At 37.8% G+C, this 26,550-nt stretch overlaps 2 protein-coding genes across 5 annotated transcripts in view; one reads left to right on the top strand and one right to left on the bottom strand.

Annotated features, from left to right (window-relative positions):
• Positions 1 to 1,182: 1,182 nt before the first annotated feature.
• On the bottom strand, positions 1,183 to 7,604 carry PIERCE2 (piercer of microtubule wall 2). Its single transcript, XM_057722375.1, has 2 exons — positions 7,338 to 7,604; positions 1,183 to 1,715 (listed from the first exon to the last, which is right to left on the bottom strand). The coding sequence occupies exons 1-2, from the start codon at positions 7,353 to 7,355 to the stop codon at positions 1,368 to 1,370; spliced, it is 366 nt and encodes a 121-aa protein (XP_057578358.1). The 5' UTR covers positions 7,356 to 7,604; the 3' UTR covers positions 1,183 to 1,367.
• Positions 7,605 to 7,762: 158 nt separating this feature from the next.
• The window catches only part of CCPG1 (cell cycle progression 1), a 41,457-nt gene continuing 22,669 nt past the window's right edge, over positions 7,763 to 26,550 (top strand). For 2 of the 4 annotated variants that reach the window (XM_057722368.1, XM_057722366.1), the window contains exon 1: positions 7,763 to 7,905. The gene's annotated coding sequence lies outside the window, so the exon portion shown is untranslated. Of the gene's footprint in view, positions 8,268 to 26,550 lie in introns of all 4 variants that reach the window. The other 2 variants (XM_057722369.1, XM_057722367.1) reach the window with 2 other exon arrangements.

The raw sequence follows: 26,550 nt of genomic DNA, 5'->3' as shown, positions 1-26,550 counted from the left end.
TTTTCTAATTGATGTTAATATCTTGAACCGGAAACCAACAGGGAAAAATAAGAACAGAGATTTTTTTTTTTCAGTAAAGCTACTCAGATCCAACTGAACAGGCAGTTTCAACAGATGGCAGCTGAAATAAATCTCTGTATACAGTGGAATTACAGAGTTTAAAGAACTGTATAGCCCATCATCTACCACTGCTCATACTTTATGTTAAAGATGTATCAAAGTAATTACATTCGGGGAGTTCCCTGGCTGTCCAGTGGTTAGGACTCTGCACATTCACCGCCTGGGTTCTTGATCCCTGGCCGGGAAACTAAGATCCTGCAAGCCCCGTGATGCGGCCGAAAAAAAAAAAAAAAGTAATTGCATTTGTAAAAATGTGCAACGTTCTCTCACATTTTTGTTCTTTTATACATAATGTTTCTTCTGCCTGGATTGACATTTCCTTTGATTTGGCTTTACCTTTTCCAGGATGTTTCTCCTGATCTCCTTGGTCTCAATTTAAGCAATTCTGTCTCTGTGTCTGAAAGACCTTTAACATATTTTACATTACATAAATTATCACGTATTTTTTTATTCAGGATTTAGTCAAGTTTTATTTTTATAGTTTTATGATAAAAACAAGTTTCTCCTCTTTTTGAAATTTAACATAAAAAACTACTTATCTACAACATTTTCCCTTCAACTCCCGTATAAAGATTCCATTATGACCCACCCTGTTTACATGGCTTGATTTAAGACCAACAGACACAGGTTAAAACAGAAAAGATATTGTAACATCAATTATCAGGTATTTTTAATTTGCTATTCTCATTTCCCCCAAATACTGTTATTGAAACAATAAAAGACACTGTCTTTTATTTCTGTGTTCCATATGCATTGTGTAGTGCCTGCCATAAGTAGGTGTTCAATAAATATTTGCTAAATGAATGAATTAACAAGTCCTCTCTTCCACCAGCTCAGCAGTGAGAACTAACATTCCCCAGGTTCTAAGCTATTAGTTGAAATAACAGTAGGAAATTACTCGTCAGAATCTTCCTTAATTCAGTTTTTTATAATTAGAGTTCCTGTGTTCCTTTGTCTTGATAAATATACTCAGTAGATAGTTGAAATCCTGGAAGCCTTTTGAAGCTTTTGGACTATATGAACTAAATAAAGCTAGGTATAATAAATGCTTTCTACCTTTTATTCTATTTTTAACACGTTTTTATTTAAGAAGTCGCTGTTACTCAGTTATGAGTTGAAATGCTTTATTTCTTAAAGGTATTTTTTAAAAATTCAAATCTTTATATATCAAATTAGGTATCCTGGCCTTAGATTTAAAACTCATTTTTCCTGAGTATATTATCTCTTTATTTAAGAGTAATATATTTTCATAGAGTGTGTTGAAAATTAGGAAAATCAAGGGTTCTTGTTCTGTCAGGTGCAGTATTTAGAGTGTTATTTTGATAAAATCCAGTAGCTCTGATATGGCTTGAAAATACTTGGTCCTTTGGAGAATAATAGCAGGGGAAAAACTGTGGCAAAGGTAAAAATTCACCATAATTACTTGAATTGGTTTTATACATAATCATCTTAGGTTTTGATAGTGAGGTAGCTGTATTGAGTGTCTTTGGGTCCAACATACATGAAAACACAGGATTGCCAGGGTTCACACAAGGAGGCAGTTGTTCAGGTTTCATTTCTGTGTCTGAATTTGAAGCTGAAGTACTTTTCTTATCCTAAAAGATAAATGCATAAAATAATTCTCAATTATAAAGTTCTGAAAAAAACCAGAATTATTTAAACCTAGCCCTAACCCGTCTTACCCCACTCACAAAAAAGTGACTCGAAAAAAGTCAAAGACATTTCTGACACCATAAAATTCCTAGAAGAAAACATAGGGAAAAAGCCCCTTGGAGTTGGTCTTGATAATAATTTTTTGGCTATGACAAAAGTACAAGCAACAAAAGCAGTGATCAGTAACTGTGACTACATCAAACTAAAAAGCTTCTGCACAGCACAAGAACAGCAGAATGAAGAGGCAAACTTGGAATGGGAAAAAATATTTGCAAACCGTTTATGAGATAAGGGGTTAATTTCCAAAATATCTGAAGAACTCATACAATTCAATAGCAAAAAACCAAACAATATAATTAAATAACGGGCAGAGGATCTGGATAGACATTTTTTCTCAAGAAGACATACAGATGGCCAACAGGTGCACAATAAGATGTTCAACATTCCTAATCATCAGAGAAATGCAGATCTAAATCACAATGAGATATCACTCTACACCTGAAAAATGGCTATTATCATAAAGTTAAGAGGGAATAAAAGTAGCTGAGGATGTAGAGAAAAGGGAACCCTCGTGCACTGTTGGTGAGAATGTAAATTGGTGTAGCCACTATGGAAAACAGTATGGAGGTTCCTCAAAAAACTAAAAACAGAACTACTATATGATCCAGCAATTCCAATTCTGGGCATATATCCAAAGAAAATGAAGTCACATGTTGAAGAGATATCTGTACTCCCATGTTCACTGCAACATTATTCACAGTAGCTAAAACATGGAAACAACCTAAGTATTCATCAATGGATGAATGGATGAAGAAATTTTGGTATATACATATATACACACACATATACACACACACTGAAATATTATCAGCCATAAACAAGGAAGGGATCCTGCCATTTGCAACAACATGGATGGACCTTGAGAGCATTATGCTAAGTGAAGTGAGACAGAGAAGGACAAATACTGTATGATTTCACATATATGTGGAATCTAAAAAAACAAAAAGTCAAACACAGCAGAATGGTGGTTGCCAGGGGCTGGGGGTGGGGGGAAATGGAGAGATGCTGGTCAAAGGATACAAACTTCCAGTTATAAGAGGAATAATTTTTAGGGATCTAATGTACAGTATGGTGACTACAGTTAACAATACTGTATTATATAACTGAAAGTTGCTAAAAGAGTAGATGTTCTCACCACACCCACACACAAAAATTTGTAACTGTGAGGTGATGGATGTATTAACTAATCTTATTGTTAATCATTTCATAATATATATGTGTATGAAAGCATCATGTTGTATACCTTAAACTTATACGATGTTATATGTCAATTATATCTCAATAAAGCTGGAAAAACAAAATAGAAGGAAACAAAAGTTTAGTCCTATCTACTCTCCTTTTGGGAGTCCTTTTCTCTTGAGGACACTGAAGAGTACCCATTCAATTATATATATTCGTATAGGGACTTCCCTGATGGTGCAGTGGTTAAGAATCCACCTGCCAATGCAGGGGACACAGATTTGACCCCTGGTCCGGGAAGATCCCACATGCTGCAGAGCAACTAAGCTCATGCTCCATAACAAGAGTAGCCCCCGCCCCCCTTGACTATGGGCGAATATAATAGCAGGGGAAAAACTGTGGAAAAACTAGAACTATAAGAATTTATAAAAAACATGTAAATTATAGAATAAGACTGCCATTGGTCCCCGTTTGAAGAGGACGTACAGCTGAATTTTAGAGTGGAAAGGGAACAAGATAAACATTCAGGGGTCTTAACCTTGTGGGGAATAGCCATTAAATAAATAATTATACAACTAACTGATTACAATTTTGGTAAATGCTATGAAGAAAAAAAATTCAAGATATTTATGAAGACATATGGGAGTTCTAACCCAGTGTGGGGGCCTAGGAAGGCCATTCTGGTGAGTGTTATTGAATCTAACACTGGAGGTAAGGAAGGAAAAGAGAGAGGAGGGCACAAAGAAAAAGCGTGGCCAAAGTGGAGTAAGTTAGAGTGAAAATGACTTGAGATGAGAATAGAGGGGTAGGAGGCAGATCCTGAAGGGTCTGGATGGCTATGTGAAAAGTTTGGATCTGTATGGTAAAAGCAACGGAATGCTATTGAAGAGTTTTAAGGAGAAGCATGTTATGATGTAACATAATTTTTAGTAAGATTACTTTGGCTGCCATCAGAGACTTGAATGGATGTGGAGAGGAGCTTTAGTAGTCCATGTGACTGACGATGATGATTTGTAGAAGAATGGTGGTACAGAGAGACAAATTTGAGACATATTTTGGAAGTAGAATTCATAGAACCTGGTGATTGATTAGATGTGGGTGGTGAGGAAGAGGGATAGATCAAGAAAGACGCCCACATTTCTGGACAAACATTTGGGTAGATGGTGGTGCCGTTTACTACAATTTAATATGGAATTAACATATATAATAAAGTTAGTAAATATTTAAAATATAAATAATTTAGCTTTTTGGGGAAGGAGAGAGCAAGATATTAAAAAGAATGGGTACAAAAAAGTGCATACTGCTTTCCAGCACATGCATATAACTTGCTTTATCCTTAGTAAAGTCAAGTCTGTAAAAAACATCGTTTCAATAATGAAGATGAAAGAATTCAAATGGAACAGACTATATGGACCTTGTTTATCACTCATTCAACAAATACTGAGTACCTACTGTGTGCCAGGCATTGTTAGATGCTGGAAAAATAGTGATCAGCAATCTAAAGCTCCTAGAACTTATATAGAAGACAAGCACATAGAAAATCAGCTCAATAATGTTGGGAAATTGGTTAGTTATTTAAAAAAAAATGTAGGTCTTCACCTTCAAATATTAGGTGTCACCAGTTCTGGGTTCTGATGTTGCCAGTGATAATAGCTGCGTGACTTTGATGAAATTATTTTGCAAGGATTCAAATTCCCTGTCTATAAATATAAAACAAAGGAGATGGATTAGTTTCCCCCCCGCCCCTAATCTGAGGAAATAAGGGCTCTCCAAATGTAGCAATAGGAAAGTGATTTTCAGTTTTTTGAAAAACATGATTCAGGAAAGTAAATACACTTCATGAAAAACATGAAGGAAAGCAAATACACTTCATGAAAAACATGAAGGAAAGTAATACACTTTTTACTTGTGATAAGGCCCTTAAAAATGCATTCTCTGGTGTCCATGTAGGCAAAAAAATTTGGTAGTTATTTCTGGAATACTTAAGATTTAGTCCTTCCACATCAGAAATTATATTATTATATCTAACCTCAGAGGTTGGCAGGGTACTGTAACTCTGACTTTTTAAGGTTGAATTAAATAGAAGGTTGTTTATATGCATTAAAATTCTTTTTCTTTGAAGACTCTCTAGTAGATTCTTGTTATTCATGAGAATTTTAAGAATTCTAAATCCTTAAAACTAGCAAGCTTATAATATCAGTTTTCCAACTCTAAAATGGAGGAAAGAATACTGACCAAGTTGTGTCAGGCTTAATTGAGGATCAAATTTGGGTCAGATTAGTTCAGTTCCTCTTAGACTAACCCAGCTCACTCTGAATTCCTGGGTTATTCTATTTAATGTCTCAGCAAAGTTAAGTTTCCCACTGTCAGGAACCTGTTTGTTTTGAAATCTTGATGAATTTACTCCACTTTCTTTTCTTTTGTTCAGATTTGAAGACGTATAATTGAGTGTTGGAGGAGGAGCACAAGGCAAGAACCGTGTGACCTAGATTCCAATCCTTTATCATCATTGTACCTTTGTTTTTATATTGTCTGTAAAAGTGGTTAAAAAAAAGGGGGGGGGGGGGAACCTGCCATAGTTCTGTGGTTGTGGAGATGAAAGAAAATTGGATGTAAATGATACGTTGCTATACAAATGGAACCAATTTTTACCATTTTCTTTTTTGCAGGTATACTTCAATGCATATGCATGATATTCCAGAATTCAGTTCTGAAATTTACAGGTTAAGAAAACTTCACAGTAGTATACTACTGTTTACTCTAACACTCATTATCTTGTAGGAAGCTGGCAAAGCTGGAAGTGGAACTCATCAGATCTTGTTATATATTCGACACTGCTTATTAATTTGTTTTAAATATTAAGAGCACAGACATTGGAGAATAATAAGTCACCAGAATCCTATGGCATCACAACAGGTCAGCTTTTCTCAAAATGTCTAGGTTCTCTCAGCACAGGGAAGGCTTCTTAGGTGGTAGGTGCTCCCCTGCGACTTGTGGGAAAAGGTACCAACCCTGATTTATTTTATGGACACCAGTAGGATTGTCCAGGGCAACCTCAGTCACAGAGGTTGTGACTTTCAAATCACCCTCTACAACTGGTTGTAAAATTCTGATCAACTTTGACTCAAAATGTAATACAGAAAACAGAATCTACTGAAAACAGAAAACAAATTAGGTGAAAAATTTTGTTGCCATAATCTGTACCACACAATCTGTAAAAGTTACTGTCAAAAATCAAAATCTTTTAAACCTCCAAGACAATTCACAAATGTTTACAAACTTAGAAACAAAATACCCATTGCTTTTACTTTACTCTCCTAGGCCCTCACTGCAACCTTCTTATTTGGGTTTCCACCTCTTCAAATCTGGTATTCTTAAAATGTGGAGTTCAAAACAGATACAATTAAAAACAAAACAGCCTAATAAGAAGGATAATAAAAAGATTACTTTAAATTCTCTGCTAGGTTACACATCCTGTTACTGAAGGATAAGAAGGTTAATGAAAATTATAAGTGAATCTTTTAAAATCAATTGTCTTAAAATAAGACTGTGAAAATGCCTTGACAAGAATGAAAATCTACAAATAGATGGTATTAACTTACTAATTTAATTTTCAGGCTCTCCTAAAATCAGAGAAAATTAGAGAAAATCACTGACTTTTCTAAGTCTTTTGTTATAAACACACATACATTTTTATAAAGATAAATAACAATAAGCCATTGAAATAATAAAATGCCCATTTCAAAAGTTGTAATTTTAAAATTAAATTTTTTTTTTTGGTTTTGTATCACAGTTAATGTTAACTACAGTAACACCAAAAGCAAAAAGACCCTGAAAGTCTAATTTTGAGGCACCCTTTTGTTTCTCCTCAGGCCCACCATTCTCCTTGGTCATGTTTTTCTTAATTTATCTTTTTTTTGGCCACAATTAGGGGACAGAGAATTAAACTTCAATTTTCTACTTCTTCCATCAACCGTGAGTATGAATGAGTGAGTATGAATGAGTGAGTATCCCTTTTACCCGTCATATCCTTTTTTGAACAAGGCACAATGTAAACAAATGTAAAATTAACGTGGTACGTTTTTCTTGTTCAAAGCCATAACAGCATTTTGCAGTGGGGCATGAATTGCATAACATCCCCAATCATCTTTATACCTTCAGAGGCAATTCTAGCTTAATGCAATGCATGCTACATCTGTGTAGTCCAGTGGCTGCCTACAAAGGTGGCTTTTTGGAGGGTGGGTTGGGTGGGAGTGCGGGGTGCCCCAAATCTATAGTAAAGAGTACCGACAGTCAAAGCCATCCAGCCCTCTGCCCAAACCCACCCAGTCGCACTCGGTCATTCTCGATATCTTCTTTAGTTTTTCGGCAAACGCAGTCTTTTCCTGCAGCGGTTGGCAAGGCCAGCGAGCGCCGAGGGGACGCGGTTGTTTTACTACACCCAATTAAAGCAGCAAAAAGACGGTGAACCGTCGGCTCGATCGATACGTATAACCTAATCCGCCTAATCCCAGGAGCCGTCCTCCGGCTGGAATCCTTCCGAGTGGTTGTAGCAGGCCGTCTCCACAGTAACCGGCCGCTGCGCCTCTCCGGCGCCGGGGCCCGGATGTTGTGAGGATCACCGCCGCGGGGCCCAGCTTCCTGCAGTCTCCCGGCGGCGGGCTGCGCTCCTCTTTGGGAGTCGTAGTTCTTCCATCCGCCGTCGCCCAGCACGAGGCGCGGGCGGAACTACCAGTCCCGGCATGCGCCGCGGCGCCCCACCGGCCACCGCCTCCCGGCTGCGGACGCCTGCGAGCAGGTTGTTTTTATGAGAAGCGTCACTGCTTTCGGAGCTGTGACCGCCGCCACCGCGACAGCCGACGCCGTAGGGCGGAGGTGGCGCTGCTCCTTCAGGTACGGCCCTGGGCGGGTTTGGACCCCGGGAGGGGAGTCCAGGCCGACTGTCGGGGTCTTGGCTCAGCCGCCTTACGGAGGCGGTCGCGGGGTCTCCGCTGAGTCGGGAGGGGCTTGACCCTAAGCGCCCGGCGTTTGCGGCCCCCTGGGTGGCCTCCTCGGAACGCTCGTCCGCAGCCTCCGCGGTGGAGCTGACGCCTGAGGCGTCCGGTCCTGTGGTCCTGCAGCCTCGGTTCCCCGCGTGCAAGACGCGAGCGGGGCGCCGGGAGTGTGGGGGAGCCGACGGCCGGGGGACGCACCCGCCTTCCTCCGCTGGGCTGGCTTAAGGCTCTCCTCGGTCCTGATTGCTGAGAATACATATGGTAAGATGTTATGTGCGTCACCCCGCCGGTTTTTCAGCCGGCCCGTCTCTTTTGGTGACGTTTGAGCCCCGTGATGCCGGGAACAGAAAGATTAAATAATGTATTTGAGGTTTCTGCTCGTGCGCCAGGCTGATAATGATCAAATCACCCTGTCTCTCCTTTTCCCGCTCCACCGGTCCCCTTCCTGATGGATAAGTCCTCCGTAGCAGCAGTCCACACCATGCCTTGTACGCGTTACATGTTTATCTTTGTTTGATGAATCCAACTTTTTGCCATTGAGAGCGCCAGTTTTAACGAACTCAGCCAGTTAGGTGCTTTGTTGAGTGGGTGAAGTTTGCACTGCCTCAGTTTAGCTTTATTGAAAAACGGAATGGAGCCTTCTTGTAGCTAGAATAGGTAATTATTTTAGTGCTGCGAATTTTAGGAGATTTGCCTCCTCCAGTAAGGTCACATCTACTGGGCAGTACTTGAATGCCATTATTAGCGCATCATATCTTTGGCTTAACGTTTGGATCTTATTAGGCCCCTCATTTCTCAGGGTGATATTTATCACACCTTGGACGCTAGTGTGAATGATTTACTATTCTTTCCTGAGCTATGGTCATAAAGGGGAAGGGAAGGGGGAAAGTGAGGGTATTATTTTAATAATTTTTAATCTTCTCCCCAAACCTAAGGATGGGATTCTAATTAAAGAAACTATTAAATATCGTTCTTAAATAATATTTAAAGGTGTGGGGAATACTAGTTTTTAAATGAAAATTGGTTAGAAAGTAGTGTAATTCTAAACTAAACTATAGAACTAGAAGTGATTCTGTATCTTATATAGGAATAAGACTCAAAGGAGAGTCATAGTTGTAAAAGTGATTAGATGATGAAATTACAAAAATTTTTTTTCTTTCTACTTTCTGGTATTTTCCAAATTTTCTATAGGAAAAAACCCCTTAATTTAAAAAAAGGGACACAGGCGCAGCAATTCTAGTTATATGGACTCTTTAAACATTAATTTTAAAAAGCCAATAACAACAGCAAACAACATAGGCAGAGCCCCTGTTACTGCATCCACAGACTCTGTGAATAACAAGTTTAAATGGAAGTTGTTGAGAAGTGACAAGAAATGAATTGGCTGGACTGGAAAGGAAAAAAACACACATGACAGTAATTCTTAGCATTTGTACATCTCGTCTTATTTTGATCTGTTTTCTTTTCATTTTGTACAGTAAAATCAAAGACAAAGTTGCTTACTTTTCTTCAATTAAGGCAGTGCAGTCTTGATTATTCCTGTAACTCAAGGTGACAAAGCATGGGCATATTAATCTGAAAAGATCTGGATGTAGCAGGATTTTTCATTTATTGTTTGTAATTATTTGCCAGTGGAAATAAAGAAGTTAAATATTTCATTTTCTATTATGGATATGTTGGATATGGAGGGACCACATTTTGTTTTCTGTTGTAAAGGAAGGGCCACGTTGTTCTTTGATAGGAATAGTCTGTGTATTTTTGCGATTATTAGCCTTGAAAAATTTGGGTTTACCCCAATTCCAAGTGTCCATTAACTCAGTAAAATATCCATTCTGAAGCTTTGATTTTGTTTTTAGTTTTTTACTTTCTTGCTTTTTTTTTTTTTTTTTTTTTTATAGTTGTGGCACAGGGGCTTAGTTGCTCCGAGGCATGTGGGATCTTCCTGGACCAGGGCTCGAAGTCGTGTCCCCTGCATTGGCAGGCAGATTCTTAACCACTGTGCCACCTAGGAAACTCTACTTTCTTGCTTTTTAAGCTGTAGAAGTCATACTTTGTTTTCTTAGGTTCTTTTCTTTGGAGTATTGCTTCTCTCCCCAAATTTCATTTTCTTTTCAGTATTTTCTGTTGTTTTATTTTGTGTATTTTGTGCCCTGTGTTGGCTCAATATCTTATTAAAAATTTTGGTTCATTTACAGGGCATAAGAAACATTCATAATTACTTAACATGTCTGATTTACTAAGTGATTCTGCACAATTGTTGTCTAGGTTGTGTAATTGTATTCTTATCCAAGCTAAATATTTAAAAAATTAGGTGAGTTTGAACTGAGATCTTAGGAGTAGTAGTTTCTGACATGCAAAGAATATGGACACAGTGCAATGCCTGTTAAGCCCAGGGTATTTTAAAACAGAAAATGCAGACTCATCTAACAATGCAGAACTTCTAGAGGCTGGATTGTTTTTGTGTTTGTGTGTGGTTAAGGTGAGGAAGTTGCCATATTGTAAGTGGTAACTTACATTTTCAAGATTTTTCTTCCTGGGAGTTGTGCAGTTTTTGTTTTGTTTTTAATTTATTTGTAAATATTTGTTATACAGTTTTTAAAGGTCACTTTACATTTACAGTTATTACAAAATACTGGCTATATTCCCCATGTCATACAGTACATCCTTGAGCCTATCTTACACCCAGTAGTTTGTACCTCCCACTCCCCTACCCCTGTATCACTCTCCCCCGCCACCACCACTAGTTTGTGCTCTATATCTGTAAGCTTGCTTCTTTTTTTGTTATATTCACTAGTTTGTTGTATTTTTTATGTTCCACATATAAGTGATATCATACCATATTTGTCTGGCAGTCCTTTAGTTTTGACTAAATTAAAACAGTTTAAAAATATGAGTTGGTTTCAAAGGTCATGTTCGATGTATTGCATCAGATAAACTTGAAAAAAAATCTGTTTGAGTTCTAAGGTGAAATTTAACTGTATAATATGGGAAGCATTGCAACTAACTGATAGATTTAGAGAATTTTTTTTTCAAAGGGTGTTTAATGCGTGGAAACCTGCTTAAAGGCCTATAGGGTTTTCTGAAGGAAGTATTAACAAGGAAATATTAGTATTAGCAGGAAGTCAGAAATCTAATTTTTCTTCAGTATTTGTCCATAAAGCACTTTCCTAAAACCTTACTTCTGGTTCATGTTGCCAGGATGATGACATGAAAAAAGAATTGGATTGGGAGTCAGGACTTTCAACGATGGTGACAAATAACTTAACGTATGAGTCTCTATTGTTTCCATTTGTGCATTAGAAATAACAGCCATTGCCATACTTCATGGGGTATTTGTGAAGATCAAATCAGATATAAAAATCATGTCACTATGTAAGTGGCAGAGTGATCTACCCATGCAAAGTATTATTGGCCTGCATAAGTAACATTTACATAAAGCGTATCATACATTTGAAGTGTGATGACTTAATGTGATATATACTTTTGGACTGAAGTTTGATGGAAAAAAGTCAAATGGGATTTTCATTTGATATTTTTGATAGTGCTTTTTGCCTTTTGCTTGGTTGAAGGAAACCTGGCCCCTTTCCAGACTGTGACTTTGCACTCTGCTGTATTAAAGGTTCTGAAATTGCAGTGTGCTTTTATGGTTGGGCCTTTAATTTTGGTTTTGATTTAATTGCATATCTGAAGTATAAGGAAGATCATCAGTGTAACTTAACAGTAGGAAGTGGATGTTGTTTTTAATGTTCTAAAATTGTACTTTAAGTTGATTTCATGAACAGTGAGCCTGCATTGAATGTCAAAAACCAGGTCCTTCCAGAGATATATTACATGTATAAGCATTTGTCTTTCAGGAAAAGAGAGCTTAGACACTTTCTTCTGGGGAAGTCAACCATGTCTGTATTACATACAGCATCTGACCCCTGAGATTAACTTCAAGTTGGATTGACATATAGAACATTCAAGTAAAGAAGTCTTTTAGAAATTTATACATCAATTGTGAGGACTTTCTGAGAGCAAATATAAGTGAAAGTAAAAGGCAAAGAACTATATAATGTTAATGTATCACGGGTTGGTGATGACTGCTTATATATTTGATTAGTTGATAACTCAAGTAACATCTTTGCTAACATTTTATCTAATATCACTGCTAGAAAGTAACAAGGGATGTATACTTAATTGTTTATTATGTACTAAAAAGTGAAAAAGAGAATAAAAATATGTAAAATCCCTTTGTTTTCCATCTCTGGCTTTTATTCCCAAATGAAAAGTAGAAGAGAGTTGTAAAAAAAAAATTAGGACAATTTATCCTTTTGTGGAAAGTATGTTTAAAATATACAAAAAGTATAGATATATGATGAATACATATATTTTAACAAGTAAAAACGTTAAAAAGATTTTTTTTGAGAGTAGAAGAAAACATCAAACTAGATCCCAGTAGTTTTTTTTATCTCTGAAAGGGGAAAGGGAGCCACCAGGGGCTTACAGTGCCCCAGCGAGGGCAGTATGGAGCCTCGTCAAGCTTACTGACTCTTTCTGGCTTTTCCAAAATTAAGATGTAACAATCCTGAAAAATCAGGATTCTTCTCAGAATGGGAATATCTGTTAAAAAGGATACTAATAGGTATCTTTAATTTCCCCCCAGTATTTTGATTTCATAGTGTTTACTATTTTATTTCAAACTTTTTATCAAAGATGTAGCTTCTTTTAGATGGAGGCAAAAAGGGATACTTTTATCTTCAAATATGGGCAGTAGGTGCTTTTGTTTCCCAATTTGAAGGATGTTACATCATAAAAGGAAACTTGTGAAGAAATTGTGTATTGACTCACCTCTTGCAGAATTTGTTTTCTAAATCAAAAAGTTAATTTACTGTATGTAACAGTATTGCTGCCTCTTTCTGGGCGTGGATAAAGTGAAATTACTACTCCTATTGGAGATTTTTTTCTGGATACCTGTCTTTAGGGATAGATTTCCGTGTTTCAATGAAATTCCACTCCATTAAAACTAGGAAAGCCTGTTTGCTATGGAGAGGTTATTTTTGAATCCACTTATAAGATGAATATAACCAAGAGGCAGGACAGCCATTGGACCCACATCTTGATGCCATAATTACTACACAGTGGACTCTTCAAAGCCCTGGGTTATGCTCTCTTTTCTCTAGCATCAGTTTTCCACAATAAACTTCTGATACCTCAGATATAAACATTTTAATATGATTCCCTTTAGCCCTTTAACTTGTCCTGAAGAGATTGGTCATCCAGAAAATGATTGGATTTGTGTCAGTCATTCATTTGCTTAATATTGGGTGTGTCTTTTCAATTAAAAAAAAAAACTGTGTATTTTTTTCCTGTTGATTATGAGGGTAGTAAATAGCTCATTGAAATTTAGGAGACATGTTACATGTAACTTTAGTTTTTTTAGATTTGAAAGATACTCTTTAAATTTTTAATAAGATTAATACATATAAATTAATATCAGTAGGGTTTACTATACATATCATTTTCTGACTTGCTTTTTTCACAGAATATATTATTGATATCTTTCCATGTCAGGACATGTTGATCTACTTCAGATTTTTAATGGCTGCATTTATTATAGATAATACATTTTAATTTTAATAAACTCACTCTTGGTAGACATTTCACTTTCTAATTTTGTGTTATAAATATCAGTCCAGGGCTTCCTAGGTGGCACAGTGGTTGAGAATCTGTCTGCCAATGCAGGGGACACAGGTTCGATCCCTGCTCCAGGAAGATCCCACATGCCACGGAGCAGCTAAGCCCGTGTGCCAAAAAAAAAACAAAACAAAACATAAAAATCAGTCCAAACTAACCACATCCACAACCCCTGGGCCTCTCCCTTTCTGAGATGGCCCACATGCTGTCTATGGAGTACATATCTCTCTCAGTAAATCTACTTCTTACTTAAAACAAAACAAAAACAAATTAAAAAATTGTTCCATCAACCGTTCTTACGCACATGTATATGTATTTTCATACTCATGTGAGTATTTCTGTTAGATAAATTCCTAGAAATGAAGTGTATAGGAAATGAAATAGAGATGATAGGTCTCAAGGTATCTGCCTGTAAAATTTTGTTATTACAGAATTACTCAAGTGATAATAACAATATTCATTTTTACTGTTTACAGTGCCTGTTTTTCTGTATCTAACCTATTAACCTGTTTAATCTTTGTCTATCATTTAGGCATTAAAATAATCTTGCTTCTCTTTCTGTATCTTTGGTAGTAAGGTTGAGCATTTTTTCCTTATAAGCCATTTTAATGTCTTGTATAAATTGCTTGCTCATGTTCCTTGCTAAATTTTCTTTTCAGTTTCTTAACCTTTTTCTTACTCGCCTATTGATGTACTTTACATGTTTTGAAAACTCTGTTATATATGTCATAGGTATTCTCAGTATATCATTCTTACTTACATAACTTTTGGCAAACAAGTTTATGATTTTTGTATAATGAAAAGCTTTCCCTTTACGATTTCTAGGTTTTGTGTAAAGCTTAGAAAAAGATCATCTTTGCTCCAGGATTGTAAAACTTTTTTTTTTTTTAATAAATTTCATTTATTTATTAATTATTGGCTGTGTTGGGTCTTTGTTGTGCTTTCTCTAGTTTTGGCAAGTGGGGGCTACTCTTCATTGCGATGCTCGGGCTTCTCATTGCCATGGCTTCTCTTGTTGCGGAGCATGGGCCCTAGGTGCACAGGCTTCAGTAGTTGCAGCTCACGGGCTCAGTAATTGTGGCACACGGGTTTAGTTGCTCTGCAGCGTGTGGAATCTTCCTGGACCAGGAATTGAACCTGTGTTCCCTGCATTGGCAGGCGGATTCTTAACCACTGCACAACCAGGGAAGTCCCAGCTTTTCTGTTTTGTTTGAGTCTTTGTGGGTGTTGGGGGGGGGGGTGGTTATCTTATATGGTTAAATCCCTGGGCTGTATTTTTGCCAGGTAGTCTTAAGGTTTTATGAAGCCTTATATTAATAATGCCGAACTATCACAAGGCAAACAATAGAGATGACATCAATCTGAAAGTCTTTTACAACACGACATTTATGAAGTTTAATGGAGATTATGATTCCTGAGTGATGCAGTTTGGCAAAAAACTGATTTTTTTGCCCCTTCAGGAGGCAGGAGAGGAAGAACAATGAAATTTACTTTCTTTTTAAATTCAGAAGCATTTTATGTGAAAGTGGCTCTTACCTTTTGCATCTTTTTTCCACCTTTCACACCAACCATAGAAAGGTTTTGTGTTGTTTTGAGCATCCAAAATGGCAGCTGGCACGTTATTTCCGTATTCAGAATTGCTTGTCAGATCAGTTGTCCCTTGATGGTGTTTGGAAGCAACTTAATTTGGCCGGCGTGTGCTTGGTGAAAATATGTTGTGGGATTTATCTGCTGGAACAGTTAAAAAGCCATACAAAAACATAGTTTTTGTTTAAAATAAAGAGTTTACCTGACCATTCTAGCCAATAAGCCTTGGAATCAGCTTCCCTAGGGTAGTCCCCCACTTTTTTTTTTCCCTCAGCACAAAGGCCTAGTGGGTACTAGGCACTCCTAAGGTAGGCTTATTTATTGCCAGAGTTTGGGGACTGAAATAAAGTTGACACTGTAGATGGAAAAAAGTATAAACAGCCTTCACTTAAGATGAGACTATTTCGAAAAAGAAGGCAACACAGTGAAAGGTTCTTCCCTCCCACATGAACAGGATTGAAGACCCCTTAATTCCCCAAAGAGATACAGTTCTCACAGTTTACTCCAGAAGTGTTTGTCACAATGCTTTTTAAAATGTGAACTTGTGCCAAATTACCATAAAGCATAGTGACGGTACAGTTTTAGATGCTTACTTAGACCGAAAATCTTAGGATTTGTTAAGCTTTTCTGTTTCAACCCCTTCATTGTGGTGCTTAGTCATTTTAGTGGCCCTAGCTCCTTTTTTGAAAATAGATAGGAATAAAAAAAAAATCAAGTACATTTAAAAGAGGCAGGCTTAAGGGTGGGGCTAGACCTGAAATTAGACCTGTAGCTCAATACTATTTCTGATCCTTTAATTCCTGATCTGAGTAAAAATGCTTGTATGTCCTTTTCTGTAGATAAAATAGAATATTAAGTGATTAAAAATGAGAGATTATTATGTATGTATTGTATAACTTCTGACTAGTAGAGAGCCGTTAAAATTTCTGTGCTATCATAAAGACATTAAAAATTAAATTGGAACTCCTTATCAGACCTTTGAATTTAACACTAATTAGTAAAGTAACTCATGGATAAAGGTAATGGAAGCTGCCATTAGGCAAGATATGCTTAGAAGTGCAGAAGTTATGCTAAGAAATAAGAACTAAATGCTGTACGTTGAAGGGAAGGAAAGATCAGTGTGTCAGAAACATGAAGGAAAACTTCATGGAGCCTAAGAGGAATAAATAAGTGCATGAAAAACAAAACCGAAACCAAAACAAACAAAACAAACAAACAAGCAAACAAAAAAACTTCATGGAGGAGACTGAACCTTAAAGATAGAAATCAGAAGATCGGAAGAAGGAATGCTTTCCAGGAAGTGTGACTTGTGTAAGTGAAGACATGGAGGTAGGGCTGTCCTTCTCTACTTGTAGCAAGTAGATAACTTTGATCAGATGAGATAGTTCTGGAGGAGAGAACTAATCGATTGCAAGCTAGGCTAGAGCCAGATTGCAAGCTAGGCTAGAGCCAGATAGTGGAAACATTTGGATGTCACCCTAAGGAGTTTGACTTTTGTACAGAATACTTATTCTCTAGGTCATGGGGAGACTTTTGCATGAGAAGTTAAAAAAAATAATCCTAGCACTTGGAATAAGTATTGCATGTAACCTTCAGTCAATTTCATCGTTGCCTATATGTGTTTAGAGTGGTTGTGTGTGTTTAGGGAGGAACCAAGGAAAGAGTTGAAAAATGGCACTGTAGAAAGTGGTGAGTACCATCGTAATTAAAACAGCAAAAAAAAAAAAAACCAAAAAAAAACCCAGCATTGTTTTGGTGCTGGAATATAGATCATTAGAACAGAATGGAGACTACAGAAACTGACTCATAAATATATGGGACTTTATGTGACAAAGAGTGGCATTTTAAATCATAGAAAAACATGGAATATTTAATAATTGACATAATTTCTACCTCACACTAAAAGGGAAAAAACCCAGATTCATAGGTTAAATAGCTAAATGTAAAAGCCAAAACTATGAAAAAGTATTAGTAGAAAATATAGGAGAAAAATTTACAATCTTGGGAGTAGGAAAGACTTCCTAAAGCAAGGTGTAAAATATAGGTTATAAAAGACACCTTATTCTCCATTCTCAACATTTGACATAATTTAAAGACATATGTATGACAGAAGATATTTCTTAAAATTGAAGCCTGTTAGAAAAAAATATTTGCAATAGGTGTAGCAATGAATTCATTCATGACCCAGTTTATAAAGAACTTCTAAAAATCAACAAAAACAACCCAATAGGAAAGTGAACATGTGAACGTTAGATAATTCACAGAAAATGAAATAAGGATAGCCAATGAAAATAGGAAAATATGCACAACCCCACTAAGTCATCTGGGAAATGCAGATTGAAATAGGGAGATTTTCTGTTTTTTGCTCATGACATGAACAGAAATTAAAGATGGTTACTTTTTTGGTGAGGTGGTGGAGAAAGTTACCTTCGTATGTTGGTTGGAGGCCTTCCTGGTTGGAGGCCTTCCATAACAACCTTATTTAAAATTCTAATCCCCACTCCCTGCATTCAATTTTGCTTTATTTTTCTCCACAGTACTTGCCACCAGCTGACTTAACTATATCTTCTGCTTGCTTATTTCTGTAGGGTTGTTATTGGACAAAAAATAGAATACAAGGGACATTTAAAAAGTTTTTATTAGTTGGGATATTGGGTCCTCTTTCCTTTATCCAACAAAGTCTGGTTTAAAGAAAGCATTTTCATATCCTCTTGGGGAGATGAAAGTTCCAAAACCTTTGAAAAGCATGATAGAAATAGGCTCTTGAAAGCTATCTAGACTGACAGACTCATCTTTGATCACATTTACAGTACAGCAGCACTTTTGGGACCTTTGCTCACAGACCATTGGTTGGCTTACATCGGAATTGTAGACGTGTGGGAGAATAATGCCCTCATTCTTCTCCATTGTGTCTAATTCTAGAAGATACAGTAATGGCAGCCGTACCTTTTCCGTAGTAAAATGTAGCTACTCAGGAATGATGAGGGGTACCATCATATCAGGTAATATTCACGCCAGTTGTACTTTATGAGGTAAAATTAATAGTTGCTGTGTTATTGGTTTTGACAACTGCTACCTAAAGTGTTTTGAAATTACATCTTTAGTCTGTATCTCTCCCCTAAATTCAGTCTCCAGCTGCCAGCTTGACCTTTCGACTTGGATGTGATAATAGGTGTCTCAAATTTAATATGTCCCCAACCAGGTTACCAGTTTTCCTTCATAACCTGCCGCTTTTGAAGTCTTCCTGTCTCAGTGGCCATTCCGTTCTTGTATTTACTTAGGACAGGGGTCATCCCTCACACCTCATATTCAGTACATCAGGAAGCACAGTTGGCTGTACCTTCAAAATATATGTATAATTTGTCCCCTTCTTACTGTCTCTGCTACCACCCTGACCCAAACCACTATCATCTCACCTGGATTACTGTAGCAGCTTTGCACATGGTATTGCTTTTACCTTTGCCCCCTCACAGTGCTATCTCAATAGGACAGCCAGTGTGATCTTTCTATTCCTTTCCTCAGAATTGATCTGTGAGTTTTAGTTTCACTTGGAGTAAAAAGTCTTAGGATCTGTAAGGGCCCTACATCATTTGTCTCCCACTGTGTTATCTCTCTGTCCTCATTTCTTCCCACTTTCCTACTAGGCCACTCCTCTCCAACCGCACAGGCCTCCTTGCTGTTTCTCAGAGATACGGGCTTGGTTCTGACTTTATACCTACTGTTCCTTTGGTCTGAAACACTCTTTGCCCAGTTAACTGTACGATGATTCACACACTCATTCAAGCCTTTGCTCAAATATACCTTCATAAGGAAGCTTTCCCTGATCATCCTTTTTGAAATTAAGCCTCACCAACCCAGCATTTTCTATTCTCTTTTCCCATGCTTTCTCCGTCATAGAAAATATACCACCAAGTATACTGTATATTCTACCAGGTTATGTTGTTTATTGAATGACTCCAGTGTGAAAGATGAAGTGCACAGGAAAATTATGATTTTTTTTTTTTTTTTTTTTTTTGACCATGCCCTGCAACATGTGGGATCTTATTAGTTCCCAGACCAGGGATTGAACCTGTGCCTCCTACAGTGGAAGCGTGACGTTTTAACCACTGTACCGCCACTGAAGTCCTGGAAAATTGGGATGAATTTAATTCAGGCTATTGCAGTAGGGAGAATGTTCCTTAATGAGATAATGAATCCAGGAGTTTTAAAGGCAAGTAAACAAGGGACTCAGGATGGGTGGAAGTGAGTCTTACCTGGGTTTGTTTTTTTTTAACATAAATTTATTTATTTATTGGCTGAGTTGAGTCTTTGTTGCTGTACACGTGCTTTCTCTAGTTGCGGATAGCAGGGGCTACTCTTTGTTGCGGTGAGCAGGCTTCTCATTGCCGTGCCTTCTTTTGTTGCGGAGCGCGGGCTCTAGGTGCATGGACTTTGATAGTTGCATAATGAGGGCTCAGTAGATGTGGCACACGGGCTTAGTTGCTCTGCAGCATGTGGGATCTTCCCAGACCAGTGATGGAACCCGTGTCCCCTGCACTGGCAGGCAGATTCTTAACCACTGTGCCACCAGGGAAGTCCCTTACCTGGGATTTTTTGAGGGCAGGTTGGCCCTTTGCAGGTAGCTGTTTGTCAGAACACAAAGCAGGATGGGAAAATTTCTTGACCTTCCTTACATTTCCTGGAGCACAGGGCTCAGATACAATTAACCTAGTCAATTACCAATAGAATTTAAGCTCCAGGAAGGCAAAACTCTTATTTGTTTTGTACATTGGTATATTTTCAGTATCTCACATGTGCTAAGAACTCAATAAATATTGAATGAACAGATGGATAGAGGAGTGAATTAAAGATGGTACTAACTGTAGGCCCGTCTGCTGGAGGGTGGTGATTATCCTAGCATAGTATGATCCTTCTACCTTAAGTAGCTTCATAAATGAGACATGAGCATCCATGTGATAAATTTACATCCTAATATAACTAGTATGTACTGTATTCTGTATTGAAACTGTATGTTTGTAATATTTAGTGTCAAATTCTCTTCCATAGGGTTCTACAAATAAAATCTTACATGTTGTGAAGAAATATTCCATAGGATTTCTTATGAAGTGAGGATCAATTTAAATGATTTGTCTCTATTCTGGAGGCTCTTATTATAGGGGTTTGGATTTTATCTTGAAGACAGTGGAGACCAATTTTAAGTGATTGAGTGATTAAGTGATCAGATTTATGTGTTAGGATAAACACTGTAGGGACAGCCTTGGAAGGAGTGACTGGAGGGGAATTTGAAACTGTAGGCAGGGATCTCTCAGAAAGCTGTTCCCTGTGACTGAAGTGGGAAATGATGAAGTTGGATTAGGAAGTGGATAAGGATTTAGACTTGATTGGATTTTTAGGTCAAGACAGAATTTTAGTTATCCCAAATGGAGCTATCCTAAATCTAGGATTTTTGACCTGATGTTCCATGGCTTTTACTTGCAGCCAAATTATTTTTGGCTAATGCTATTCTCTGAGACAATAGAAACAGGAAGAGCAGCAAGAAGATGATCTTAGTTTTGTAGATGCTGTATTTGAAAGGCCTTAGAAACCAGAAAGCAGTGGGGGAAATATATGACTGGAGATTGGGGTAAAAAAGTTACCCCAAGGAATAAAAGGAAGCCTGAGTCTAGAAAAGGGCTTCAAGTTTATCATTTTCATAAACTACCCTTAGTTTTATAACTTTGTATGATTTTTTTTTATGCCTTTGTAACTTTCCCATAAACTCAGCTTATTTCTAAGTTATTATTAGTAAAACTCTTAAAATGGGACAGGTTTTTGCATTTATCTTTGGTCAAAATAATGGGGAGAGGAACTTCATGCTTTCCTCCAGAATTTTGAGTTCTTTGAGGAACAATTTAGAAGTCACTCACTGCATCATCACCTAGAAATGTTTACCTTTTTTCTTTATTGAGTGGTTAATATGTGTTACCAGGCAAGTAAACAAGCAATTACAGCACAGTATTCTATTCTGAGTAGTAGATTAGGGAATATGCTAGTCTTTGGGGGTGGGATCAGGGAATGGTTCACAAAGTGATGCATTAGCTGAGATAGAAGAGTGGGCACAGGAGTTTGGGTGCAAGTAAGAGGGTGAGGAACTGAGATCAGAATATGCAAAGCCCCTGAGTTAAAGAGAAAACTAAGCTTTTTAGGGGAATTGAAAAGGTTGAGGGAAGAGGGAAGGAATGGAAGGAGAGAGGACTAGATACTAGACACAAAACACTTGATATTTAAGACCTGTGGAAATGATCCTAAAGACAGTATGAAAATCTTAACATTTTTTTTGAAGTTTTTATTTATTTATTTCATATTTATTTATCTGGCTGCATTGGGTCTTCATTGCTGCACGCAGGCTTTCTCTGGTTATGGCAAGTGAGGGCTACTCTTTGTTGTGGTGTTTGGGCTTCTCAATGAGGTGGCTTCTCTTGTTGTGGAGCACGGGCTCTAGGCGCTGGGCTTCAGTAATTGCGATGGATGGGCTCAGTAGTTGTGACTGGTGGTCCCTAGAGTGCAGGCTCAGTAGTTGTGGCGCATAGGCTTAGTTGCTTTGCAGCATGTGGGATCTTCTGGACCAGGGATGGAACCTGTGTCCCCTGCACATCAGGCAGATTCTTAACCACTGCGCCACTAGCAAAGTCCAAAATCTTAACATTTTTAAGAAATAACAAAATACTATCATTTTAGGAAGATAACTGGCTATAGTGGGGAAGTTCAAATACAGTGGCAGCTTTCAGAGTCAGTGTGTCTAGGATGAGGCTCAGAAATTTACTTTTTAAAATTTTGCTTTAATTGCAGTGCACCCAACTTTTTGAAAACGTGAATTAAGAGGGTTCTTTAGTAGGGTTGTGAATTTTACTTATCCAAACTCTTACTGTGGTGCTATAGCCATTAAGGAATCTTTTTTTCCTCATTTGGACTAGAGGTCAAGCTTGTTCTTCCTCCAGGGCACGTAAACAAAGAATTAAACTGGGATGTGATTAAAGTGGTCACATTGATTTGAGGAATTCAAGTATAATAAAGTCCCAGTTTAGCAATGTATGTAACTTTCTTTTGAAATCTTATCTTTATCTCCAGAGCAATTAGAGTTCTTGATTGGAAAACAAAAGCTAGGGACTATCTGTTTAAAAGAGCTGTTTAAATGGAAATTACCTAGATAAGGGTAGGAGGTATATACACTTTAGATATCATCCCTGATCAGGTCTTGTATCCCAGGAGTTTTGGAAGGTTATGTACTGGTAAGTCTAGGGGTAAGATGGAGCAGCAGTGAGAATGTGGGCTACTAGAGGAGGTTAGGAACTGGGGGTTTGCAAAGGGAAGAGGAGCTTTCACACGGTCAAGAATGAGTGCTTTTTTAGGCTTCAGCCAATTTTCTTAATCTCAAAGCCCTACCTACTTGTTCTATATAGAATGTTTTTTTTAATCTTTTTTTTTTAAGAATTATTATTAAATTTATTTATTTATTTGGCTGCATTGGATCTTTGTTGCCGTGGGCTTTCTCTAGTTGCGGTGAGTGGGGGCTACTCTCTGTTGTGGTTTGTGGGCTTCTCATTGCCTTGGCTTCTCTTGTCTGTGGCTTCTCTTGTGGCTCTAGGTGCATCGGCTTCAGTAGTTGTGGCTTGGGGGCTCTAGAGCGCAGGCTCAGTAGTGGTGGCACATGGACTCATGGACTCAGTTGCTCCTTGGCATGTGGGATCTTCCCGGACCAGGGCTTGAACCCATGTCCCCTGCATTGGCAGGAGGATTCTTTTTTTTTTTAAATCAGTTTTTTTATTGAAGTATAAGTTGATTTACAATCTTGTGTTAATGTCTTCTGTACAGCAAACTGATTCAGTTTTCTTTTTTTTTTGAGCTCATATTTTTTTTTTATTAAGCTCTTTATTGGAATATAATTGCTTTACACTCATACCAGCTTATGAGGTACACCAGAGTGAATCAGCTGTATTTATACACATATCCCCATATCCCCTCCCTCCCCTGACTCCCCACCCTCCCCGTCCCGGCCCTCTAAGGCATCACCCATCATCTCCCTTTGTTATAGAGCAACTTCCCACTGGCTATCTGTTTTACAGTTGGTAGTGTATATATGTCTATGCTATTCTCTCACTTCGTCCCAGCTTCCCCTTTGCCCCCCCCCGCCCCGCCAACCCCATGTCCTCCAGTCCATCCTCTGCATCTGCATCCTTATTCTTATCCTGTCACTGGGTTCATCAGTACCATTTTTTTTTTTTTTTTTTTAGATTCTGTATATATGATTTAGCACACAATATTTGTTTTTCTCTTCCTGGCTTACTTCGCTCTGTATGACAGACTCTGGGTCTATTCACCTCATTACATATAGCTCCATTTCATTCCTTTTTATAGCTGAGTAATATTCCATTGTATATATATATATATATATATATATATATATATATATATATGCCACATCTTCTTTATCCATTCATTTGTTGATGGGCATTTAGGTTGCTTCCATGTCCTGGCTATTGTAAACAGTGGTGCAGTAAACATTATGGTACATGTTTCTTTTTGGATTATGGTTTTCTCTGGGTATGTGCCCAGGAGTAGGATTACTGGATCATATGGTAGTTCTATTTTTAGTTTTTTAAGGCATCTCCAAATTGTTTTCCATAGTGGCTGGACCAACTTCCATTCCCACCAACAGTGCAGGAGAGTTCCCTTTTCTCCACACCCTCTCCAACATTTGTTGTTTCTAGATTTTTTGATGATGGCCTTTCTGACTGCTGTGAGGTGATACCTCACTGTGGCTTTGACTTGCTTTTCTCTGATGATTAGTGATGTTGAGCATCTTTCCGTGTGTTTGTTAGCCACCTGTATGTCTTCTTTGGAGAAATCTCTATTTAGGTCTTCCACCCATTTGTGGATTGGGTTCTTTGCTTTTTTGGTATTAAGCTGCATGAGCTGCTTTTATATTTTGGAGATTAATCCTTTGTCCATTTGCTTCGTTGGCAAGTATTTTCTCCCATTCTGAGGGTTGCCTTCTTGTCTTGTTTATGGTTTCTTTCGCGGTGCAAAAGCTTTTAAGTTTCATTAGGTCCTATTTGTTTATTCTTGATTTTATTTCCATTATTCTAGGAGGTGGGGCAAAAGGGATCTTGCTTTGATTTATGTCGTAGAGTGTTCTGCCTATGTTTTCCTCTAGGAGTTTTATAGTGTCTGGCCTTACATGTAGGTCTTTGATCCACTCTGATTTTTGTGTATGGTGTTAGGAAGTATTCTAATTTCATTCTTTTCCATATAGCTGTCCAATTTTCCTAGCAGCACTTATTGAAGAGGCTGTCTTTTTTCCATTGTATATTCTTGCCTCCTTTGTCAAAGATAAGGTGCCCATACGTGCTTGGGTTTACCTCTGAGTTCTCTATTCTGTTCCATTGATCTTCCTTTCTGTTTTTGTGCCAGTACCATACTGTGTTGATCACTGTGGCCTTGTAGTATAGTTTGAAGTCAGGAAGCCTAATTCCACCAACTCCATCTTTCCTTCTCAAGATTGCTTTGGCTATTCGGGGTCTTTTGCGTTTCCATACACATCGTAAGATTTCTTGCTCTAGTTCTGTGAAAAATGCCATTGGTAATTTGATAGGGATTGCGTTGAATCTGTAAATTGCTTTGGGTAGTATAGTCATTTTCACAATGTTGATTCTTCCCTCCAAGAACATGGTATGTCCCTCCATCTGTTTGTGTCGTCTTTTGATTTCTTTCATCAGTGACTTATAGTTTTCTGCATACAGGTCTTTTGCCTCCGTAGGCAGGTTTATTCCTAGGTATTTTATTCTTTTTGTTGCAATGGTAAATGGGCGCGTTTCCTTAATTTCTTTTTCTGCTCCTTTGTTGTTAGTGTATAGGAATGCAAGAGATTTCTTTGCATTAATTTTGTATCCTGCTACTTTACTAAATCCATCAGTTAGTGCTAGCAGTTTTCTGGTAGAATCTTTAGGGTTTTCTGTGTATAATATCATGTCATCTGGCAGGTGGATTCTTAACCGCTGCGCCACCAGGGAAGTTCTGTATAGAATGGTTTTTCCAAATACTCAGTCACCTAAATGAAAACATCCTACACTTTCTCCTATACTTGGTTATTCAGTCGTTTAAAACTGTTTCATGTCTGTCTTCTCAGATCTTGTCCTAACCCCTCCCCATTCTCTTTACTCTCTCCCCCTCATCAATACTGCTTAAATTTAGATGCTTATCTTGTTCATGGGATATTGCATTGATTCTTTGTATCCCACAGGTCTAGGGCCCTTTAGTTGCTTCACCATTTTAATATGTGCCCTTTTAAAGATTCTGATTTTCAGATATCTTCTTTTAATACTTCACTCATGCTAAATTAATTGCCTTTCTTAGAACTTTCATATTCTTTAATTTTTTGTGTCTTTGTTTTTGTAATGCTTTTCCCGTTATTTTTTGGGAAATCCTTCCAGTGTCATCATATTGTTGGGTTTTTTTTTTTTTCCTTTTTTTTGGTAATAAGGAACCAGAACTTTATTTTTTTTGTGATAGCTCACCATTTTAAAAATTTGGCAACTAAAAACATGCTATCTAGCCTGTGTAAAAACATTGCAACCGCTTTTATAAAGCCTGCTTTGACCATTTGTAACAGGGAAGAGCTAAATCAGATTCCATGTTGAATCTGTTTGACTTTAACCTTTGCTTTTTGTTGCTTTTGTTATTATAATCATACATGATGGCCTGCCTCAGGGAACCCTGCCTCTCTGCCTGAATATTAAAGTGCCTCTGTTCAGCTCACAGGCAGTCAACCCTGCTGACCTGTGAACAGCTGCAGAAAAGAATAAATTAACACATCCCCTCACCAAGGCTAGTTATTCCAGGAGGTGTTTGCAAGACTGATGGCCCTTTTTACTTTACTTCCCTGCCGCCTCTCCCTCTCTATTCTGTGTTTTTACTTTACTTCCTCACCACCTCTTCCTGTCTAATTCTGTAAAAGAAACTGGCGTCCAGACTCAGATAAGATGGTGTTTCGGAGACACTAGTCAGCCATCTTCTTGGTCTGCTGGCTTTCCGAATAAAGTCATATTCCTTGCCTCAACACCTCGTCTCCGATTCATTGGCCTGTCATGTGGTGAGCAGTGCGAGCTTGGACTCAGTAACACATTCTCCTTTCTTCCTCCAAAGTTAACTGCTCAGTCTTTGTCTAATCTCATATGTTAACCCATAACTTTCAGATTGTTATAAAACAATTCAAATACAAATAGTAACCTCAAAAAGTTTTTTT

This window comes from Hippopotamus amphibius, chromosome 2 (genome assembly GCF_030028045.1).
Source record: "Hippopotamus amphibius kiboko isolate mHipAmp2 chromosome 2, mHipAmp2.hap2, whole genome shotgun sequence".
NCBI lineage: Eukaryota > Metazoa > Chordata > Mammalia > Artiodactyla > Hippopotamidae > Hippopotamus > Hippopotamus amphibius.
Note: the sequence above shows the minus strand (reverse complement) of the source record. Positions and strands in the feature narration are given on the sequence as shown.